This window comes from Salvelinus namaycush, chromosome 35, assembly GCF_016432855.1.
Source record: "Salvelinus namaycush isolate Seneca chromosome 35, SaNama_1.0, whole genome shotgun sequence".
NCBI lineage: Eukaryota > Metazoa > Chordata > Actinopteri > Salmoniformes > Salmonidae > Salvelinus > Salvelinus namaycush.
In genome coordinates this window covers 19,291,558-19,313,735 of record NC_052341.1, presented here as the reverse complement: position 1 = coordinate 19,313,735, position 22,178 = coordinate 19,291,558, and the positions used below count along the sequence as shown (strand labels likewise).

At 43.2% G+C, this 22,178-nt stretch overlaps 1 protein-coding gene across 5 annotated transcripts; it reads right to left on the bottom strand.

Moving 5' to 3' along the window:
* Positions 1–10: 10 nt before the first annotated feature.
* On the bottom strand, positions 11–21,226 carry bhlha15 (basic helix-loop-helix family, member a15). Of its 5 annotated transcripts, none has more exons than XM_038974903.1 (7): positions 21,061–21,226; positions 10,395–10,478; positions 10,092–10,216; positions 8,606–8,786; positions 8,320–8,506; positions 7,996–8,229; positions 6,116–6,622 (listed from the first exon to the last, which is right to left on the bottom strand). In XM_038974903.1, the coding sequence occupies exons 3-6, from the start codon at positions 10,175–10,177 to the stop codon at positions 7,997–7,999; spliced, it is 687 nt and encodes a 228-aa protein (XP_038830831.1). In that variant the 5' UTR covers positions 10,178–10,216; positions 10,395–10,478; positions 21,061–21,226; the 3' UTR covers positions 6,116–6,622; position 7,996. The 5 variants fall into 5 exon arrangements, with proteins under 5 accessions (XP_038830833.1, XP_038830834.1, XP_038830831.1 ...); XM_038974904.1 differs by lacking the exon at positions 21,061–21,226 and adding an exon at positions 10,789–11,379; XM_038974905.1 differs by lacking the exons at positions 6,116–6,622; positions 7,996–8,229; positions 21,061–21,226 and adding an exon at positions 11–2,096 and having other exon boundaries at positions 10,395–10,609.
* Between the last annotated feature and the right edge of the window lie 952 nt (positions 21,227–22,178).

Genomic DNA, 22,178 nt, shown 5'->3' with positions numbered 1-22,178 from the left:
TGATTATTGATAAGGAAGATTATTGTATTTATTTTATTCTCATGATCCAAAACTCTCATGATCCAAGACTCAGAACTCAGGCTACAAAGATATTACAATATAATTCACACACACATTGTAAGAGCAACATAAATATGTCTTCAATATCAAATTCACCTGTTACACACACACCACTGTTTTTATATAATAACCCAGACGCGTTTATCCAAAGTGATTTACAGTCATGCATGCATACGTTTTACATACACGTGATCCCCGGAATCGAACCCACTATCCTGCCGTTGGAAGGACCATTTTACAGATCTGTAAATACACTTACAAAATACCATTGCAGTTTGGAGATGGGTCATAGAGAACTTGGTCAACACATCAATTCTGACATGTACAAATATATATCTCTGCAGAGCCTGTGGGTCTAGTGGTAACTGCCGGCTTCCCCACCGAAGGCATGGGTTCAATTCCCTGCTTCAACCCTTCAAACTGTTTTTCCCACCTATATACAGTATACATATATGTATCTACAGTCATAACGATTCGCACTTGATTTAAATTATGATGTTTTATTTTCCTTACTTAAAGAGTACAGTATTTGACTAAAGTCTGTAGGACCAGTCTATGTAAGCATATCCTTGTCCTGTATGTGACTGTTGTGTCCAGAGGCAGTGCTCAGCAGGGAAAACAAACATTGGTTGAAAAAAGGTTGAAAACAAGTCTTCATCTACAGCAGGTGTGGCCTGTCCTATCTACACAGCTTGTGGCCCCGAGGGCCACAGTGTATGCTGGTTTTTAGTTAGAAAATGAACTATATTTCGACAATCAGTTATTTTACATTTTTGACCAATTAACTACAGTAATCAGCAGTTAGAAAAATTTAAGAAAATAAAAGACAATGAAATGAAACAGATTAAATAAAATGGCACTGAAATGTTCTTCGACGTTGGTCGGTCAGAAGTCTGTCCACTCTTGGTTCTCACCACCAATCAGAGTCAGAATCCAAGTGATATGTTTTATCATGGTCCTCTGGGTATTCTGTCTGTCACTATTCATGCTAGGCCTATGTCTAGACTGACAAAGTCCACAGGTGCTTTGCTTCAGCCAGCTAGTCAGGTGGGAGGATGCTCTCTGTCTGTCTTCACTTATACTCCACCATTATGTTCTCTTAGAATTAATGTCAAGGGTATGGTGCTAAGAATCACCTCCCACCACTGTCTAATAGAGTTACTGAGTTAAGTTCTTGTATGCTCCATTTAGTGCATGGTGATGTCAGGTATGTCACTATAGCTCACTAGCTTGGTGGAGTATAAGGCTGCATCTCAGATGACACCCTTTCCCCATACAGTGTACTACTTTCGGTCATAAGTACAGTAGCAGTGCACAATATGGGAGATAGGGTGTCAGTTGAGATTCGCTCCCCAAGTCAAGCATGGATGCTCCAACCCTTCGGCTGTTGAGTTAGCACCTGCTAGCTGTTAGCTTTCCTGGCTAAAGCTGTGAATCTGGGTGAGGAACTGAGACAAGCTCTCCTCCCCATCCTCCTCCAGGTGCTGCTGGTAACACTGGAGCAGTCTGGCAGCGCTAGCCTCTGTCGGTGTCTCCCCGGGGGGCAGGCGGGCGCTGGACATCCCCAGGATGATGGTGGTCAGGGACTTGATGTAGTTCTCGGCCAGCGTCAGCGTCTCGATCTTGGAGAGCTTCTTATCCATTTTGACATGCGGGATGGCCTCTCTGAGGGCCTGGAAAGCGTTGTTAAGTTTGTGCATGCGCTGGCGCTCTCGCTCGTTGCTCTCCAGCCGCCGGACGTTGCGTTCTTTGTTGCTGTTGTGAGACCGTCGGCGTCTGTGGGGGTTGTGGGTGGCAACCCCTCCTCCTCTACCTTGCTCGCGGTCCCCGCCCCTCAAGACCCCCCTCCAGGAGCCTCCGATACGGACCGAAGCCTCAGAGCCCTCCTGTTCGCTAGAGCCTGGTTCACTGGTGTCACTGGTCTCTGGTTCGGGGTCTGGCCCAGTCCAGGGTTTTCTGGATGACTTAGCGGCCTTCCCTTTAGACTTCATCCTTCAGGCTGATTCAGTTACCCCTCTTCCTCACACTGCCAAAAGCTTTGAAAGATGAGAAAAACAACAACTGGTTATAGAAAGGGCTTGTCATGGAAGAAATAAGCAAACGGGGGGCAGGGCCTTTACCCTGAAGGCTACAGTGTTACAGTTGAGTTTAAACGCTCAAGTTGGAATATCCGGCTTTTTGAGCACCATTTTATCCCCTTCCAATCTCATGGCTTAGACTTCAGTTTTTATTATTACTCATAAAAACCACTAGAAACTGACAACCCAATGAAGTTATAAATGCTGATTACACTGTAATTACATTGTAATTAGCTAATGGAACTAATCCTGCTGTTTATGATCCATAAGCATTTTACTGTACCGTTTACATCCTGTATCCTGACGTATAAGCTTAGATTGATGAGTGAGGATGAGGAATACCGGCATAATATGTTATTTTACAGTAAGGCCCTTTTATCATTGTTTTTATTCGCAGTTTTAAATTAAGATTTAAGAAACACAGCATCTATCTAATCAGCCAGTGTGTGAAAACACCATAATGTTGGGTGTGTAATCTCCACCTCTCTTATCCTGCTGCAGGCTACCCAAGGCTCCAGATAATACCCGACTCAAGGTTACTCTCTTATAACAAACGGGCCAGAAAAGAACAGCACACGTTTGGTAGAGAGATTTTCCCCTGTGTATGCCATCTCATAATTTAAAAAACCTCTTTAAGGATCTACGGGATCGGTGTCCCTATACCGGGGCGGTTGTTGCTAACCTGCGCCAATGTGACTAGAATGACGTTGTAAGTAACAGCATTTCAGGACATAGACATGTCTTATAAGGGCAGAAATCTTAAATTCTTGTTAATCTAACTGCACTGTCCAATTTACAGTAGCTATTACAGTGAAAAAATACCATGCTATTTGAGGAGAGTGCACAAAAAAAACTTTTATCACGGCAACTGGTTTGATACATTCACCTCTGAAGGTAAATAATGTACTTACATTCAGTAATCTTGCTCTGATTTGTCATCCTGAGGGTCCCAGAGATAAAATGTAGCATAGTTTTGTTTGATAAAATAAATTTTTATATTCAAATGTAGGAACTGGGTTCTACAGTTTGAACCCCTGCTGTCTATACTGTTATGCTTCATCAGATGCTATTCATGTACCATGGTAACAGGTGAATACACTAATAATAATACATGGGACTTATATAGCGCCTTTCAAGGACTCAAAGTTTTTTACTGCAAGTGGCTGTTCTGCTATACTACACCAGCAAATTCAACAAATAATAAGTATTAATAAGTATATCAGCCTAATCGAAGTGTAGATTACAACATATATTAAAAAGTGTTCGAACTTGCAACAATGCTGGGATTATTACTAATGCGACTTGGCGCATCCAATGGCAATGTCTGAGTTAGGTATTACGCCGGGAGCTGTCTCCTGATTTGACAGCTCCAACGCAATTACACCTCTGACATCCCTTAAATAAGAACATGCAGTTGCCAGTTATCGCAAGTTAAGGCAGAACTGATTGAATCTAGCCCTAAATTGACAACAAATATTTCCAGTGCATTTTTAAGGCATGTCATATTGACCAACATCTCAGTGTATCAATATAATAAAGCCTATTTTATATTAGCATTTAAAAGTATACATTTTACCTTTTTTCTGAAGTTATTATCTTAGTTCTGATCCCAGTACCAGGACATTTTAACCAAAAACCTGGTTGGCTCTGCCAGGAGGCTGAAACTTGGCCTCAAGTGGATCTTCCAGCAAGACAATAACCTCAAGCACCCATCAAAATCCACAAAGAAATGATTAATTGACCACAAAATCAACATTTTGCAATTGCCATCTCAGTCTCCGGACTTGAACCCCATTGCAAACCTGTGGTTTGAATTGAAGAGGGCAATCCATAAGGGCAGACAAAGGATATCAAGGATCTGGAAAGATTCTGTATGGAGGAAAGGTCTTAAATTCCTCACACTGTGTTCTCCAATCTCATAAAACATATTAGAAAAAGGCTCAGGTCCATCATCCTTGCAAGATGAGGTATTGAAAACATGGGTGTCAATCTTTTTTAGAAAAATATATATTACTTGTTCATAAAAAAAGTATTTCTATGAGCAATTGTATTAGTATAAAATAATATAATTTCATTTTTTTTGCATACAATATACTGTAACTCAGAATTTGTATGATTTATTTCATACATTCTTTTTTTGCTAATCTTTATCAAGAGTGCCAATCATTTTGAACCTGATTGTATGTTTAGATGCATGGAGAATGTTCTACAAGTCAATAATACAAATTTTAAAAAGAGAGGTGTCAAGTATATTTGCTTTAGGGCCTCGAAACCCATTCTTTGTCAATAATTGGATTTAAACAAAACTTCTTAGGCTTGTAGAGACACTAACCAAGCATTAGCATTGTTACTTTGTTCCCCGGTCTCCCCTACTGTATAAATGTTGTAACTCTCTCATACTCTCTTTCTCCCACGCTCACCAATCATTTACATAAAGTAAATAGTTAGCCTTCATCAAGTTGAGAAAACAGTGAACATCTTAAATTAATACAACTTCATTAGATTTCAATAAAGATAAAAAGGAATAGACAACAAATTGACATTTTAGTTACCTTTAAAAATGAAAGTAAGATGCCTGTGTATGTAGAAGAATAGTTTTCACCGTGAAACATCAATAATATCCTCCGAATTAAAGTTTCGGTTGAGTGGAAGAAGCGTCTGTCGTTCTGATCCAAGGATGAAAGATAACTGTCGCATGTGAGGTACCTGTCGCTGCTGTAATGTACACGTTGCGCTCGCTTAGCCAATGGGAGTGCGCTCAGACTCCGGACGTGGTCATCTGTGCCCGTGCGTAGCCAAACGCCTCGTTTACATCTGAGGCTATGAAGCTAACATGCTTCATTTGTCGTGGTCTTATCAACATTCTGATTGTGCCCACATTGAAGCCTTTGCAGCTACAACAGAGGAGGCTGGTCGGAGGAGCTATAGGAGGACGGGCTCATTGTAATGGCTGGAATGGAGTAGTTGGGAACAGTATCAAACACATCAAATATATGGAAATTACATGTTTGACACATTCCATTTATTCTATTCCAGCCATTATAGCTCCTCCCACCAGCCTCCTCTGATCTACACATGGTAGTAAAATGTATCTCTCTAGGTCCATCCACTGTGTCCACATTGTGACCAGATATCCTGGTCTCTCCCTGTATGCAAATTATGAAAATGATTTGAAAGACCACTCCAGAGGTGGTCAGTAAGATTAAATGACAATCATATCAAAATGTGTATTTTAAAAGTCTACACCTGTCTTTAAAATGTCGGCACAATTAGATTTTGGATAAGATCAGGACAAATTAGGTTTTGTCTAGAAGGGATACAGCTTTTGTCACAATTTACTTTTTGTAGCAGGTTTAGTAGAACCTATGCAGCAGGTTAGAAGAATGAACGTAGCAGGTTAGAAGAATCAGGTTAAGATTAGGAAATGGGTTAGCTAAAACGCCCCAAAAATCTACTTTGAGGTCAATTTGACAAAAGCTGTATCCTATCCAGACATGACCAACAAATGACGCATGTTAGAACCAAGTATAAACAGGGCTAAAACTATCGACATTGGTCAACTATTTGACATTGGTCAAAATCAACTGGAGGCTTTCCACATGTATCAGTCCACTCCTTGCACCCGCCCATTCTTTTTCTGAATCCTTCCAAGTAGCCCATCAAAAATAAAAAATAAATAAAAATTGTCGCTCATCAATTTTCACAGTGGGGATTTTATAAGATTTTTATGTTGGTTCATCTATTTTCTTTTTCTATTTGAATACAGAATTTTGTGATACACGTCTGTGTGTGTGTGTGTGTGTCTCTCTCTGTGTGTGTGTGTGTGTGTGTGTGTGTGTGTGTGTGTGTGTGTGTGTGTGTGTGTGTGTGTGTGTGTGTGTGTGTGTGTGTGTGTGTGTGTGTGTGTGTGTGTGTGTGTGTGTGTGTGGTATTACTTATCACTGAGATACGCTTCACAATAGGCAAGGGGAAACAAATAAAATGAAAACTGTAGAAATATTTTATTTTATTTTCAACATCAAGCATAAAAAAAAAAACCTGATAAATGTTCTTACATTTTAAATATGCAGGCTGTCAAATACTTTATGAGTGAATCAAGAGATTTCCATTGTTGGGACCCATTTATTCAATGTAGGATTATCAGGTCACCATTGCTATGTTCTGATCATCAGACCCCTCTGTTATTGTTAATGTGTCGTAGGCTAATCCTTATTGGGAGACAGGCACAGCCCTGAAAGGTAAACAACTGACTCTTGGTGGTACAGTAGCCTGAAAAGGGATGGTTTATCACCCCTGCAGTTGGACCCCTAGTCGGGCCCATAGAATGTAAAGGGAGTATGTGTAGTGTTTACTAGTGGTGAAACAGCAAGGTCCCACTGTTGAGCTCTTCTGTTCTTCTGTTTATTTGGAGATTTGTCTTCCATCACATTGTCTTCCTTCAGCAAACACGCTGTTAGACCTCATCCCCAGTGGCGGATACTGGGCTAAAACACAAGAAAGCCAGACTTCTGTATGATATAGTGTTATGGTTCCACAAACATTTCTACCGGTATCTAAAGAGAATGTCAGACACAGGTGAGCAGCTCCCAGCAGCAAAATGTGCAGCGGTGAAGTCCTTGAGTATGTGTGTTTATTTGTGTGTGTGTGTGTGTGTGTGTGTGTGTGTGTGTGTGTGTGTGTGTGTGTGTGTGTGTGTGTGTGTGTGTGTGTGTGTGTGTGTGTGTGTGTGTGTGTGTGTGTGTGTGTGTGTGTATGCGTATATGTGTGTGAACACTAGTACTGGTCCTGCCAGGTTTCTTCTAATCAACCAAACCACCCTTCAGGTTCTGTGGAACATTTCTTTCCGTTTGTTCAGTTTCTCCTCAGGACAACCATATGTATTTAGTTTACCCACGGGCTCTGATAACTAATAACTACTGGGTATACATTCAAATAAGTCAAGCAAACTCAGGTCTTACAAGCTGGACCAAATACTGTAACACACGCACACACAGGCACACGGATGCCGACATCCAAGCATGAACATGCGGATCAGAGTTGAGTGCCATCCTGTCTTGTCCTCCACCTACACTGGCCATAGAGCCGTCCGCAGCCCACAGATGGACTCAAGGACACCCCTTGAAATAGCTAGACAAATAAAGGGCCCTCTCCTTTTCTTTCCCCCTCTCTCTCTCTTCCATTTCCTTTCCTTCTCTCCTTCCCTTCATCTTTCCCTTTTCATCACACCTCTCTGTTTAGAGTCTACACAAACCTTGCTTTTTCTTATTATAAAAGAATAAAAACAGATCAATATTATCTATTTACTACATCACTTACTACATTGTGTAATGATGAAGTCACTGTGTCTTAGAAACCTATGGAATAGCCTTTTCACTTTCGTTTGGCCTGAGGCTGAATGTGGCACGAGAGCATGACCGGCGGCATTGATAAGACAGTAGTAAAACTAGACGTCTGTTGACTGGGCTGAACAATAGGCCTTTATGTTGACTGAGAAGAAGATAACATGCTTTCAACTCCAGCCAGAGCCACAGATCTGATATCTATTGCTTTCACTGTGGCCAGCTGTGCTGTTAGCTACTACACAGCCCAGGCTTATTGAGTCAGACAATGTACTGTCACAGAGCTTTGTGATATCAGTGTAACCAACCGACAGGTGGTTTGGAACTGTTGGAGAGAAGAAGAAAAAACTCTCCAGCTAGAAATCCATTAAATAATGAATCATATAAGGGAAGGGGAGAGGAGTGGAGTGGAGAGAAATGAGGGGGGGAGAGGGAGAGGGAGAGAGGATAAGTAATTTTTTCCATGAGCCCAAGGCTCTCTGGGTGACAGAAAAACAAGTGTGCAGCCAATCACTTGCCTCACTGCTCCAGGTCAGCATCAGTGACGTGGGTGAGGACCAGACTAGAAGGTCTCAACTGTGAGCAGGCATGGGTGGATGGACAACTCCACCTCTGGTGTGAGGATGTGGAGGTCTGGTGGGGGGATGCGGAAGATATACTGGATTCTGATATTATAAGATGGTGATCGGCCATCTTGGTTTTGTGGGAGCTGTCCAAGAAGGAGAAGTCATCCTCCCATTCTAAACCAAGACCTGTAGGGCAGCGTAAACACAACCACCATCAGATAGATATGTCATCAGACAGATAGAGAGATCACCATCAGGAAAGAGAGAAAGACATACCATTGTCCTCTAAGCAGACCCCTGAGGTTGCCATGTGAGGTAGATGGTTGACACAGCTGCAGGGCGGGATTGGGGATTGATCATTGGTCTCAGGTGTGTGTCTGTAAATTGGTATTGGAGATTGACCCTTGGTCTCTTTGCTGTTGGTCTCTGGCCAGTGACTTTGTAGCTCCCTGGTGGGACTCTCCTATGGAGCGTGTTCAAAATGAAATGATGTTGATACTGTAGGCATAAAAACATGACTCTGATGTAAAATGCCAATTATCTGTATGATAGATGCAGTTACCTGATCAAACACATAGACAGTGACATCATCAAAGAAAGACACCTTCCTCCCGTGTCCAGGTTCGTCCCCTTCTGATGACACAGGGCCGGGCTGGGGGGTCACAGGGTTGCGGTGGGGGGCGACGGGGCTGGCCTGGGGGCCCCTCTCACCTGATGAGAGCCAGCACTGGAAGTCTTCATACCTGCATGGAGAAAAATATGATTCTTTCACATAAAATGCAGTTAATTTTATGTTATTCTTCAACATACAACTTGGTATTTTATACAAATAAATAAACATCTACTGAGACGTCCATCGTCTCCTTTCACATTGTGTGCCCCAGAGTGCTAGCGACAGTATATCTCCTTCCAAAACAGGAAGTGCAAAAACTCATTACTAAGCGGCTCCTCTCCATACAATGACATGGCACCAAGGCAATCATTGGAGAATGTATGTCTATTATTTTCTCCTGGCCACTCACTGCAGGGCCTGAATAAATATTGGTGGCTGTCTTCGCAGGTGAGCACGCAATAGGAACCTTTTTCCGTTCTGCGGTCACCGGGCAACCGTTAAATGAGTGACTCAGGCAAGGGAAAAGAGATGCTGACTCACTGAGCGCTATGACGAACGAACGCAAGAGGCAGACACACAGCCCAGGAGATGCATACACACGCTCTTGCCCCCTCCCCTCTCTCTCTCTCTCTCTCTCACATTCACACGCATGCGCGCACACACACACACACACAGACACAGACACACACACACACACACACACACACACACACACACACACACACACACACACACACACACACACACACACACAGGGCTCTAATCTGTGTCTCCTTTATCACCTGGATTAGCACCTCACTGCGTAACCGCTACCAATGTCCTACATACAAAAAGACACAGTTTAAACACATACATGCGCACACAGACACAAATACACAAGCACTCACTCGCACGAACAGTGGTGGAAAAAGTACCCAAAAAGTAAAAGTATAGATACCTTAATAGAAAGTTATTCAAGTAAAAGTGAAAGTCAGCCAGTAAAATACTACTTGAGAAATATACTTAAGTATCAAAACTAAAAGTATAAATAATTAAAAATTGCTTATGTTAAGAAAACCAGACTTTTTTTTTCTTTACGAATAGACAGGGGCTCACTCAAACACTCAGAAATCATCATTCAAAATGTAACGAGGACATTTCTAGGAAAATGTATGAAGTAAAAGTACATTATTTCCTTTAGGAATGTAGTGAAGTAAAAGTGAAAGTAGTATTTTTTTAATAGTAAAGTAAACTACAGATACCTCCAAAAAACGATTTAAGTAGTACTTTAAAGTATTTTTACTTAAGTACTTTACACCACTGCACACAAACACACACAAAGAGAGAGTACTATAAAATAAAGAGGAGTATGAGCTGAAGATTTAACAAGACAATGCAAACTGCAAAGCAATGGTCAAAAACCATTGACACTGTAGTAAAAGTTACAGGAACATACCATTGGTCGCTCTCATCAGTTTGCTCCACTACGACCACACCCATTCGGGTAGCCAATAAGGGGTAGCCAATAAGATGAGGGTCCATCCAAAGACTGGACAGCTAACTCAGTCTCTTCAGTGAAGTCTGTCAAGTGAAGATAAACAAATGTCATTTTACATGTTGCTACATCATGATGCCCTCAACTACAGAACAGTACAAATTTCTGATGCAACTTCCTGACACACAGTCCTATCTTACACTATCAATGCAAATTTCAAGAGAAAATTGACTTAAGAGAGAGAAGGTCAGAATACTACTGTACCTTGTGGTTTGAGGGTCCCATTCTACAGCAAATGGTCAGATCAGCGGATCAGTACGACAAGAGAAGTAATCCAGAACCGAGTCCCTGGAGAAAATAGATAAAATAGGAAATTAGGAGAAATAAGAAGAAAAGCAAGAGAGACAGTGAAAGAGAAATGAGGACGAGAGAGATAAGAAAAAGGAAAAGCGACAGAGAGAGAGAGGGAGAGAGAGAGAGAGAGAGAGAGAAAGAGGAGAGAGAAAGAGAGATAAGAAAAAGGGAAAGCGACAGAGCGAGACAGAGAGAGAGAGAGAGAGAGAGAGAGAGAGAGAGAGAGAGAGAGAGAGAGAGAGAGAGAAATGAAAATACCAAAGTCAGATAGAGGTGAACAGTGAGGAGAGGACAAAGAGCTCACGTGTACAGTAGTCAGTCCCATGGGCTTGACCAGGAGCAGAGCAGAACAGGCAAATCGATTAAAAGCCTGGCTAATGTTGCCTACTTAAATAAAGGTTAATAAAATAAAATAAATAATGTAACAGATTCTCCTCAGTGAGAGACCGTAAGAGGACAATACTCACACACACTTACCCTGAAGCTTTACAGACAAAATGCTTTGACAATTTTGGCTCAAAATCAGAAACTGAAAGTTTGCAAGAGGGTTTGGAAGAAAGAAGGATGTACAGGCTGTGCAACCTTGCTATCTTTAGGACTTTCACCACGGCATATTATCACAAGCCTATGCGGGCATGAATGCCCTCTAGTGGTTACGTTGATAATAGCAGACAGTCGATGTCAAAGACATGTCACACACAAATCAAAGGTTATTGGTCGCATACACAGTTGAGCAGAGCGAAGTGCTTATGTTACTAGCTACTAACACTGCAGTAAAATGTCAAACACCAAATAATAATAAATAAATAAATCCTACACGAAATCAAGAAATGTCAGATCGAATCTAATTAATAGCATTCCAAGTGTAATCTGTACATATTTACACCCGATGCATTTACACAATATATACTAAGAATGATATGTATATCAGTAGATATATTACAATGAGCTATGTTGAGAATACAGTATTTAAGTACACAGTACAAAACCCCATGGCATAATGGATAGAATTGCATGAAATTAGCTTCCTGACCAGAGATGTCTTCACTATTATTCTGCAATGTAGAAAATAGTAAAAATAAAGAAAAACCCTTGAATGAGTAGGTGTTCTAAAACCTTTGACCGGTAGTGTATGTATTTATATTCAGGTCTCTGGTCAGGAAGCTAATTTCATGCAATTCTATCCATTATGCCATGGGGTTTTGTACTGTGTACTTAAATACTGTATTCTCAACATAGCTCATTGTAATATATCTACTGATATACATATCATTCTTAGTATATATTGTGTAAATGCATCTGGTGTAAATATGTACATATTACACTTGGAATGCTGTTAATTAGATTAGTAAGTGTTCTAAAACTTTTGATCGGTAGTGTATGTATGTGAATGGTTTGTCTAAACAGTATGGACAATATATGAATATAAAAGGTGTGTTCAGCAGTATTTATATAGAATGATCCATGACTACAATACAGTGTATACATATAAAGTGGGTAAAACAGTATGTAAACATGATTAAAATGACAAGTGTTCAATGACTATGTACATAGGGCAGCGGTCTCTAAGGTGCAGGGTACAATACCGGGCGGTAGCCGGCTAGTGACATTGTCTAATGTTCATTCAAAGGTACTGGGCGGAGGTCAGCTAGTGATAACTGTTTAAATATCTCATTGACACATCTTACAAGTTTCAAGTTTATTTGATGTGACATAATAAATGTCCAACCACACGTCTATGTACAAATTCCATTCAATTACTACAATCTCCTGAAAGAAGGAATACGGGGTTAATTGACTGAAAATATTATTCATCAATTTTCACAGTATATTTCCCACACTGTTTCTGAAGTTGTAAGGTCCGGTTGCTACTGTCCTCCCCCTGGCAACAAAATCACTGATGCTGGAGTTCCACTTGACACACTCATGCAGCATCAGGATATTGTTCCCAGGGAGACACACGCACACTCGTCTTTCAGGTCCTCCCTGTCCCGAGTCTGAAAAAGAAGGAAAGGATGGAGTGAAGAGAGGAGTGGAGGAAAGATGGAGAGAGATAGACAGATGGTGGTTAACTCAAATGGAGGAAGGTGCTTGCATTTCACCCTGGCCCCTGTGTGTTTAAGGGGCACCCCCCTCTTTTCTTTTATCCCGTCCTCCCTTGCTCCCTTGCTCCCTTCCTCCCTCCCACTTTCTGTATAGTCCAGGCATCATGTCACCTAGCCTGCAAACCCTGGTCCTTCTGTTAGGTCCACTGAACTTAGCAGCATTGTGCATATGATTTAGGCCAGGGTTGAAAAACAAGTTCAAATGTGGTCTAAACTATTTGTGCTGTAGTCAATCTATTTACTCAGCATCAGATAGTTCTGCTACCTCTTGACATAGATCTACAACGTCATCCTCTTCATTCATTAATTACAGTATCTTTGACTCTGATGGGCCACATTGAAAGCGGCATCCATCTTTGCTCAGATTTCAACTGTAGGGATAGGGTGGGGCAGTTCCATTCCCTAATTTATTGTTGTTTTTCTAACTGGGGCAAAGCATAGAATATCCCTTCTCCACTGCCCCACCTGCTATTAATACCCCTAGCCAGGGTAATAACAAGTCTATATCTACCTCTCCTCTTCCCAGGTCTTCAACATTAACGGCCACTTGATGACAGTCCAAAGAAATGCAATGCACCAGTCCCACAATGCAATGCAACGGCCTGGGACACTTGTCCATGTGCAGACCCTAGTGGGCGGAGTCAGGGACAGAGAGTACCAATAGTAGATCTACCCGTGCCTAGCACTACCCGAAAAAGGGGAGGGAGGGGGGTCGCCTTTCTTTTCTGATTGGGTTGGCTGTGAGTTTGCCACACCAATTTAGTTGTATCACACCCGCATTCGCAGGCCGGGGGGGCCGCGTAACTATCATTTTACACCAGAGGCACAGAATCATCATATCCAGCCAACAGACGACAAGTGACACCAAACAATCCGTGAGAGGAGGGTAATTGGAGCGCACTGGGCTTATTCTGAGCAGTGGCAGTGACGCCCAAGCAAGGCGGGCGACACATGACGCTCTGCTCTCTAACCGTCCAGACCATGCAACATTGCACTCTGGGTAAACCTGTGAAATGATCTCTCCACCACCCAGGGCCCTAGCAGCCCTGTCTACAGCCTTTATTTGGACACGCCCGGAGGATAGCGTCTCACTTCTCATTCTGGCGTTTTGGGGGTTAGGGTGAAACTAGACACTGAAACAACAACAGTCAAAGTGGTAAACATGTCAGCTTATTGTGTCATGCCAGTAGTATCTTAGTATCTTAGTATCTTAGTAGCAGATTATTGGGTCTTTAGAGCGTTTGCTGACAAGAGTTCCTATAATATGATGACATAAATCTAAGATACATTTCAGAGAGCTGATAATGTATTTATGAGCCTCTGTTGACACCAGTACTCCTGCTCTTCCCCAGTTGAGACCTGGACATGGCTGAACAAGCAAGACTGATGCCAATAATGCATTACCATTTTGGGCAAGTATGTGCGCATCAAGTGTGTATGTGCCTCAAGTGTGTGTGTGCGTTGTGTGCGCTTGCATGCGTGCTTAAACAAGTATTGAGTGGAGCCAACTTAGCCTAATTTATTCATCCATGTTCATTTCCCTGTACGGGCAGAACACGGTTTACTGGGGTAAGGAACTCTATACTGCAGTATACAGTACAGTAACCTGTAATGGTACCTCCACCCCTCAACATAAAGTCTAAATGTAGATACCCTGAACACATCCCTAAATAGGAGTAAACACTAAGTAGAATTGAACACATATACAGTGAGTACAGTGCCTTCAGAAAGTATTCACACACTATTACACATTTTGTTGTGTTACAGCATGAATTTAAAATGGATTAAATGGAGATTTTGTCTCACTAACCTACACACAATAGAGTACCACAGTATGCGTCATAATACCCATAAAACCTAGCGTTCAAACAGGGAAATGGTTCCAATCGTTTTTCCACCATTCATTTTTCCCATAGGGGATTTTAGAAACACTTAAAATAAGGGCTGTGTTTTGTGTAGACTTACCCTGGTGTGACGTTTTTATAATCACGCAAATCTCTCTCAGACAAGGTGACTTTTATCAATATATTCGCCTGTTGACGTGCCCTTGAGCAAGGCACTTAACCCTAACAGCTCCTGTGAGTCGCTCTGGATAAGATGACTAAAATGTAAATGTAAGTCAGTGAACTCCAAAACTCATGTTGTGACAGAATTCTACCACTAGAAGGCAGATAAACCCATGTTGTGACAGTATCCTTCCACTAGAAGGCAGATAAACCCATGTCATGACAGTATCCTACTATTAGAAGGCAGATAAACCCATGTCATGACAGTATCCTACCACTAGGAGGCAGAGAAGAGAACCCCTCCCTCCAGAAGAGCTCGTTTCACTCAGCCAGTGTGTGTAGTGGATGGAAGTAGACCTTATAGGGTCATGCATGTCTAATAGACGATGTGGCTCTGCTGCTGTGTCACGGCGATTTAAAAATAAAAGTGCCATGTCAGTCTGGCAGCTCTCCCACCTGCCTCTCTCTGCCTGGGTTCTGGGTTGTTACCATGGTGAGGAGAAGAGATTAGGAGCTCAAATGACCCAGCTTGAACAGGAACACAAATTATAGATATAGCTGTCTATACCTATACTGTCTATATCTATACTGTAAGGTTCATTTGCCCTGGACTTTTGGTATATATAGGTGTGGGATCTTAATTCTCCTGCACAGTAGTAAAATGCAATCTTGTATACAAGGTTTAAAAAGGCTTCTAATGTTTGTAATTTCCACTTTAAAATGTCAGACTGGATTTGTCCTACTCTGCAGAATGTTTGTGAAGGGGTTTATTAGGGATTTATTAGGTAGTTAATTGACTGTTAACACAACACTAGGCTGGACTGTGAACTGTTAGTTTGGTCTCTGGGGAGAAAGAGGGGGATTGGAGGGTTCGGGTTCGTAGAGTGTTGGGGTCGTGAGGTGTGTAGGGGGCTGGGAGGTGGGTAGAGGGGTGGGTGGGGAGTGTAAGGGGGTGAGGGGTTAGTCAAGACAAGCACTGACACACCTAGGCCTGTCATTACATCATCAATCTGTACAGCCTCATTTTAGGAATTTCACTAATACTTTAAAAAAAATGAATCATTAAAATGGTTACAGTATATATTACTACGGTGATACTCAAAACATTGTTTGAGTCTATAAAAGTGAGCATAGTGACTGTAGAAAGTAAACTGAAACTATCCTAATGTGATAACAAGAAACCCATTGAAGCCTGTGACGGTCCCATATAAAGGTACACATACGAACACGTGAATGCAACTCATACAGTACTGTAACAGAAGCAGGAGACCCGCTTAGAGCAAACTGATATTTCAGCAATAACATGAAGCTAGCACTGAGCCGCAGAACACACAATCACTGAGAAATTTGCTGGCGACGCTGAGAGGCAAAGGACTGTTGGGAAAGTGTTGAAAAGCTAGACTGTCACCTCTGACCTGCACACACACACACACGCAATCATAATCCAAGACGGACAGCTGTAGAACTCTTGGATGGTGCAAAGTGATCATTCAGCCAGCCACACTCAACCACAACCACTATCAGATACTAAAACAGTCCCACTGGGGCAGCTGGTCTGGAGGGAGAGGACACAGCGTACATACAGTAGCCTGAGAATCTAATGATTGACAAATTGGCAAACACATTCCCTAACTGGAGAGCTATATCAAATGAAATTGTTTTCGTGGTTTCCGAGGACTGGCCAGCGATGTTCTAATTTAAACCCTCAGCTCTGCTCTGTGCTTCTCCTATCCCTCACACCCTCGCCCCATCCCAACCTCCTCCAAGGGGTGCTGGGGAACCCCACCCTTCACTCACCCACCACCGGACAGAGAGAGACTGTCACTCATGCTCTAAGCCAACTGGCATCAGAATGGCCCTATTACAGCTTGGGGGGGGGGGGGGGGGGGGGTACTACTCCAGTTGCATGGTGCAACTATATTTCAGTCCAAAATGTAATGAGTCAGGGTTATCCCTGGTTACGAATTAAACAGACAGGAAACAGAAGATAGAGGGACAGAGAGAGACGGACAGTGAAGGGTATAGGCTACATATGCCAAAATAGATTTTCACATTTAATAAATAGCTAACATGACACTTGTTGCAGGCTAACTTACTTATGATTTAAATAATTGCAGTTTAATTCATGTCAACAATTTTTTACCCTATGGTTTGCTGCTTCTATCCCCACTCTTTAAATAGAGTCGCTGGCTAGCTGCATTGTCACGGATCCCCCCGGTACTGCTGCTCATTCTGTTTACCAGTTCCGGAGGTCATCGTCACCGGCCTTCTAGGCTACACTGAACTGTGTCATTACGCACATTTGTACAAATGTGCCCTTTGTTTCCCATTGGGCTGTCCATTATATTTTCCATGTCCGTTGGTCGTGTGAGTACCTATGCGTTGTCTGAGCCTGTGCTGCGTGTTTTGTGTATTACGGGTCTCGTCCCATGTCGTTCTACGAGGTTTACCCTCGCTCTTTTGTTTGGGTACATCCCAGTGTTACTGTACGTGTTTGTTTTGGGTGTATTAAAAACCCAGATGTATTCCTGCGCCTGTCTCCAAATCCTTTATACCAGAGTGACATGCATTCTTTACATTTTTGTGCTGACCGATGGTAGCCAATGGCTAAAGCACAGAGATTAAAAGACAAGTTTGAATTTAAACCTGTACATGAAATAAGCTACAGCACAGTGCAGGATGGTGGAAGCAAAGATCCCTGTTGATTTGAACAAACCTGTCTAACCCAAATCTCTTAACTCTTTAAGGGGTCCTGGAGCTTGAGAAGTGCACATTACATTCCACCCCACGGCCCCTTTCCTATCCAGAAAGTAACACAAGAGAAAGACCAACCATTTTCTAACACTCTGTCACGCCCTGGCCTTAGTATTCTTTGTTTTCTTTATGTTTTTTAGTTAGGTCAGGGTGTGACATGGGGAATGTATGTGTTTTGTAGTGTCTAGGGGTGTTGTATGTGTATGGGGCAGAGTAGAGTAATGTTGTCTAGTTATGTCTATGGCTGCCTGGATTGGTTCTCAATCAGAGACAGCTGTCATTCATTGTCTCTGATTGGGAGCCATATTTAAGGCAGCCATAGGCAGTAGGCTTTTGTGGGTAGTTGTCTATGTCTATGTTCTATGTTGCATGTGTGCACTTAGTTCTGTTTAGCTTCACGATCGTTTGTTTTGTTCATTTTGTAAGTGGTTGTTTTTTCCTTCATTAAAGAAGATGTATTTTTCACGCGCTGCGCCTTGGTCCTCTCTCTCTCACGAAGACGATCGTGACACACTCCTTAGAACAGAAGGGTGGAGGGGAAGCGAGAGAGTCAGGAGAGAAAGAAAGAGGGAGAGAAAGGATAAAAAAGTGAGAGGGGGGAGAGAGCAAGTGAGAGAAAGAGAAATGAAGAGAAACTGAGAGAAAAAGAGCGCTGCACCTGCTGATGTGGGTGTAGAAGGGAAACCTGATATACAATGGCTTAACGACCATCTCAGGCAGTTACAGTAGACTAGCTAACAGAGGCCTATTTAATGGCCTGGTGAAATCACACCAGCAGAGGGTGATGTGTGTGGGGAAGTCTCTCTCCGGCCCCTTGAGATACAACTGGCCAAATGTCCCCTCTAAAGCAGGGCTGTTCAATCCCGGTCCTCGGGACTTGGGAGCCACACATGGTACATGCTTTTGTGCCAAATCAACCACACCTGATTCAACTAAGCCTGGGTCGCAGCCAAGGGGGGTCTTTAACTGGGACGGAGAGTTGGTTGAAACATTGTCCATTTAATAAAGGTCATTGGGGATACGTAACAGTGTGCACGTTCATTTTATTTGCTTATTTACTCAACCCACCTGATAACATCCTCCACATAATATTACTCCTATAAATGTCTGGTAATTTTCATCCCTGGGCAAAACTATGTTCTGCTGTGTTTATCCTCCCAAACCCAGTGGGTAGCCTACCCTTGGCTCACATGCAGACTGCAGAATGAGTGTGAGGGAAGGTTCTTAGGTTGTTGTTGTGGAGGGGACAGGGTACTCAGCCAGCCTGGCAGTAAGTTAGGCTGGAGTAAGGAGTAACGTGAGCAGTGATCAGAACGTGAGCAGCAATCAGATAGAACACTCTGTGTTGTGTTCCTTTGGTTGCTGAGGATTTATAGCTGCGAGAAGTGGCACAGGGTTACTACAGGGCTCCCATCAACACGCACTCACTCACGCACACACACATGCACGCACGCACACACAGACAGGCATGTACGCATGCACACACGCACGCACACACACACACTTAAATCTTGAGTGATTGATGTCAAAGCGTCAGGAGAGCGAAATAAAACCGCTTGAGGAGGGAGAGGCCTTGCGAGGAGAAGTGGGGTGATGGGATTGGGGGGGGGTCGAGATGAATCTGAGAACGGTATCGGTATGTCCCCCACCACAGCTGGTCCGATGGAAATAGACAGAGATGTAACTGAGCCCAGGGAAGAAGAGGAGCAATCGCTTTCCCCAGGATGGATGTTCAAGCAGTCTCTCTCTCTCTCTCTCTCTCTCTCTCTCTCTCTCTCTCTCTCTCTCTCTCTCTCTCTCTGTATCACTATTCTCTCGAGGGGGCAAATGTTTAAAACATTAAAAACCTCTACATGCAGTCCACAGTAATTACCCGATGACAATGGCAGGTAGATCCAAAGCCCATACCCATAGCAGCCAGTTAGTGGGCTGAGCGAGCGAGCCCGGGCAGGCTGCAGATCTCTGTGTCTGAGTGTGAGAGGAGTACAGTAGGCTGAATAGCTCAGCAGCAGAGCCCCAGATATACTCCTTGTGACCTCCCAAAGACCTTATCAGTGGTAGAAACGTTGTCCATAAACAGCATACAGAATCAGACCTGAGCAGACCTCACCCTGAAATGTGCACAAACCCAAGTCAAAACAGGATTTGTTTTCTTTCAGATACTTAAGATGCACTTCATTTAGCTTGCTCGATGCAGTGGGACCAACGGATAAAAAGCCAGATAAAGAAAGCAAGCAAAAAGCCCAAACCCAGCAGGTCAGCAGGCTCTCTCTCTCTCCTCTTACTCTGGGAGTGAGAAGAGAACGCTGCCACCACCTGGTTGGCTTGGCAGCTGAGAGACCGTCCCCATGTCTGTCAGCTATGCCAAAATGACTCAGCTCTCACCACACCAAAATAGCACCAAACAATCCCAGCCAGGCAACAATGTGGTGGGGCGGTCTAAGGCCCTACAGATCCAGGTTCGATCCCAGGCTGTGTCGTAGCCGGCTGTGACCGGGAGACCATGAGGCGGCGTAAAATTGGCCCAGCATCGTCCGGGTTAGGGGAGGGTTTGGCTGGCCGAGACGTCCTTGTCCCATCGCGCTATAGCGACTCCTGTGGCGAGCCGGGCTCATGACACGGTCGCCAGTTGGGCGGTGTTTCCTCCGACACATTGGTGCGGCTGGCTTCCGGGTTAAGCGAGCAGTGTGTCAAGAAGCAGCGCAGCTTGGCAGGGTCGTGGGGAGAAAAAGGGCAAAAAATATATAAATAAACTATGTGGTAATCATGGTCCAGGGATCTGGGGGAGATCCCTCAGGAGGCTAATGTGTTTTGCAATCACTCTGTTTGATTAATCTGTTGTCACAGCAAATTTTCCTGCTGAGCAGGAAGTGCAAAATATTGTGTATTCAAGGTTTAAAAAGGCTTCTGAAGTTCGTAATTTCCACTTTAAAATGTCAGACTTGATTTACCCTAATAAAAAATGTATCAACCCCTACAAACATTTTCAAATAATAACTAACATTTCCTGTTGCTGCTGGATTCTTTTTCTGCTTTGAGAAACTGGTCAAATTAAGATAGTACACCTGTGCATGTGCTTTACTTTCCACTGAACTAACCAGTGTGTCAGTGTGTGTTTTAGTGTTTCCATAGTTAGCAGTTAGACTCAGCTCTAATGATGGAGTGCAGATCCCCCAGGAGGATACATGGACAAGTTTTTACACAAAATAATTGTATAGACATTTTTACCCCATAATATAATTAATCAATAAGGCCCGAGGGGGTGTGGTATATAGACAATATACCACAGCTAAGGGATGTTCTTCGGTATGACGCAACACAGAGTGCCAGGACACAGCTCTTAGATGTGGTATATTGACAATATATCACAAACCCCCAGAGGTGCCTTATTGCTATTATGAACTGGTTACCAACATACTTAGAACAGTTAAAAGAAACGTTTTGTCGTACCCGTGGTATACGGTCTGATATACCACGGCTGTCAGCCAACCAGCATTCAGGGCTCGAACTACCCAGTTTATAATCCCCTTTTGATAGATCAACAAGACATTTTACAAACCCAAACAATTCAGTCTTGTCAGGTCTCAACATGACATCATATCTGGCAAAGTGGATACAGTAAGCTCTATCAACCAGCACAATGCAAAACAGGACTACAATGACAAACACAAAATCCCAATCACAAAAATATATAATTTTCCTCCTACTCACCACTATGGTTCTCCATGTAGAAGAAGGCTGCTCTGCTCCTTAGTCCCATTGTCTTTCCTCCTCTACCTCCACTACTACTGTGTATTGTCTTCATGGATATCAACAAGCTTCACCTCCACAGGAAACTACATAGAACGCCAACATCCACACAGCTAAAACATAAAGTCAATCTGTTCAGTCTCTACGTGTACTAGCCCTACCACCCATCCCTCTTCCCCTCTCCCTCATCCCCCCCATCCCCCTTTCCTCCATCACACAGGAAACCTGGCCTTCCTGCAAACAAGCATCGGAGCATGGAAGGGGACAAGGCCGCGGCCGGGGGCAGGTATGGAGGGAGAGGATGTTTTTGTCGTTATTCAATTCCCCTGGCTGAGAGGCCTGCTGTCGTCTATCCTGAGGAAACCGGCTCACGTCATTGGTGCTCAGAGGAGCTCTACAACTCCAGCCATAGGCTTGCACGTGCTCAGTAGCAGGCCCACAGTGACACAGATCGCTTCAGATAGGGCCTGGGGCAGATATCAACAATGACCCCCACATGTGAGCAATGAAGTAGATGTATTATTAGGGATAGTGTAAATCATCATTCCCCAAAGTTTCATGTAAGGGTAAATGTGTCAAGGTCAGTTCAAGCTCTTTATCGATATGTTTCTCTCCAGAGCTAGTAGCTGTTGAACCAGCAGGAAACATTACGCTGTACTGTTTCCAGGCCAACGGCCATTATCCAGTTACTGTACATAATAGGCTACAGTAGAGCATGGCCACCTGGGAATGTGTGAAAACTCCAGCAGGTGGCTGTTCAGTAAAACAGCCTCACAGGGAGGTGGCTCTTCAACATTCATCAGTCGTTAACACTTCCTCAACCTCTATCAGGCACCAACAGCTGTGTCTGCCCCACTGCAAAGACATAACATGTAGAGTAGTACTGACACTGGAGATTTGAAGAATCAAAACCTAATATTCTCATAAAACAAAGTCCCTGGTAAGTGATTTACCGCTACCCGTGACGATAGTGAGCCTACCCCCATCGCAGGGGAAGCCCAAACGTGACTGAGCCTCCGAATAACAGGATGTTTATAGCTAAGCCTGGGGGATCCTGTGCCAGAGAGACAGCTCTGTAA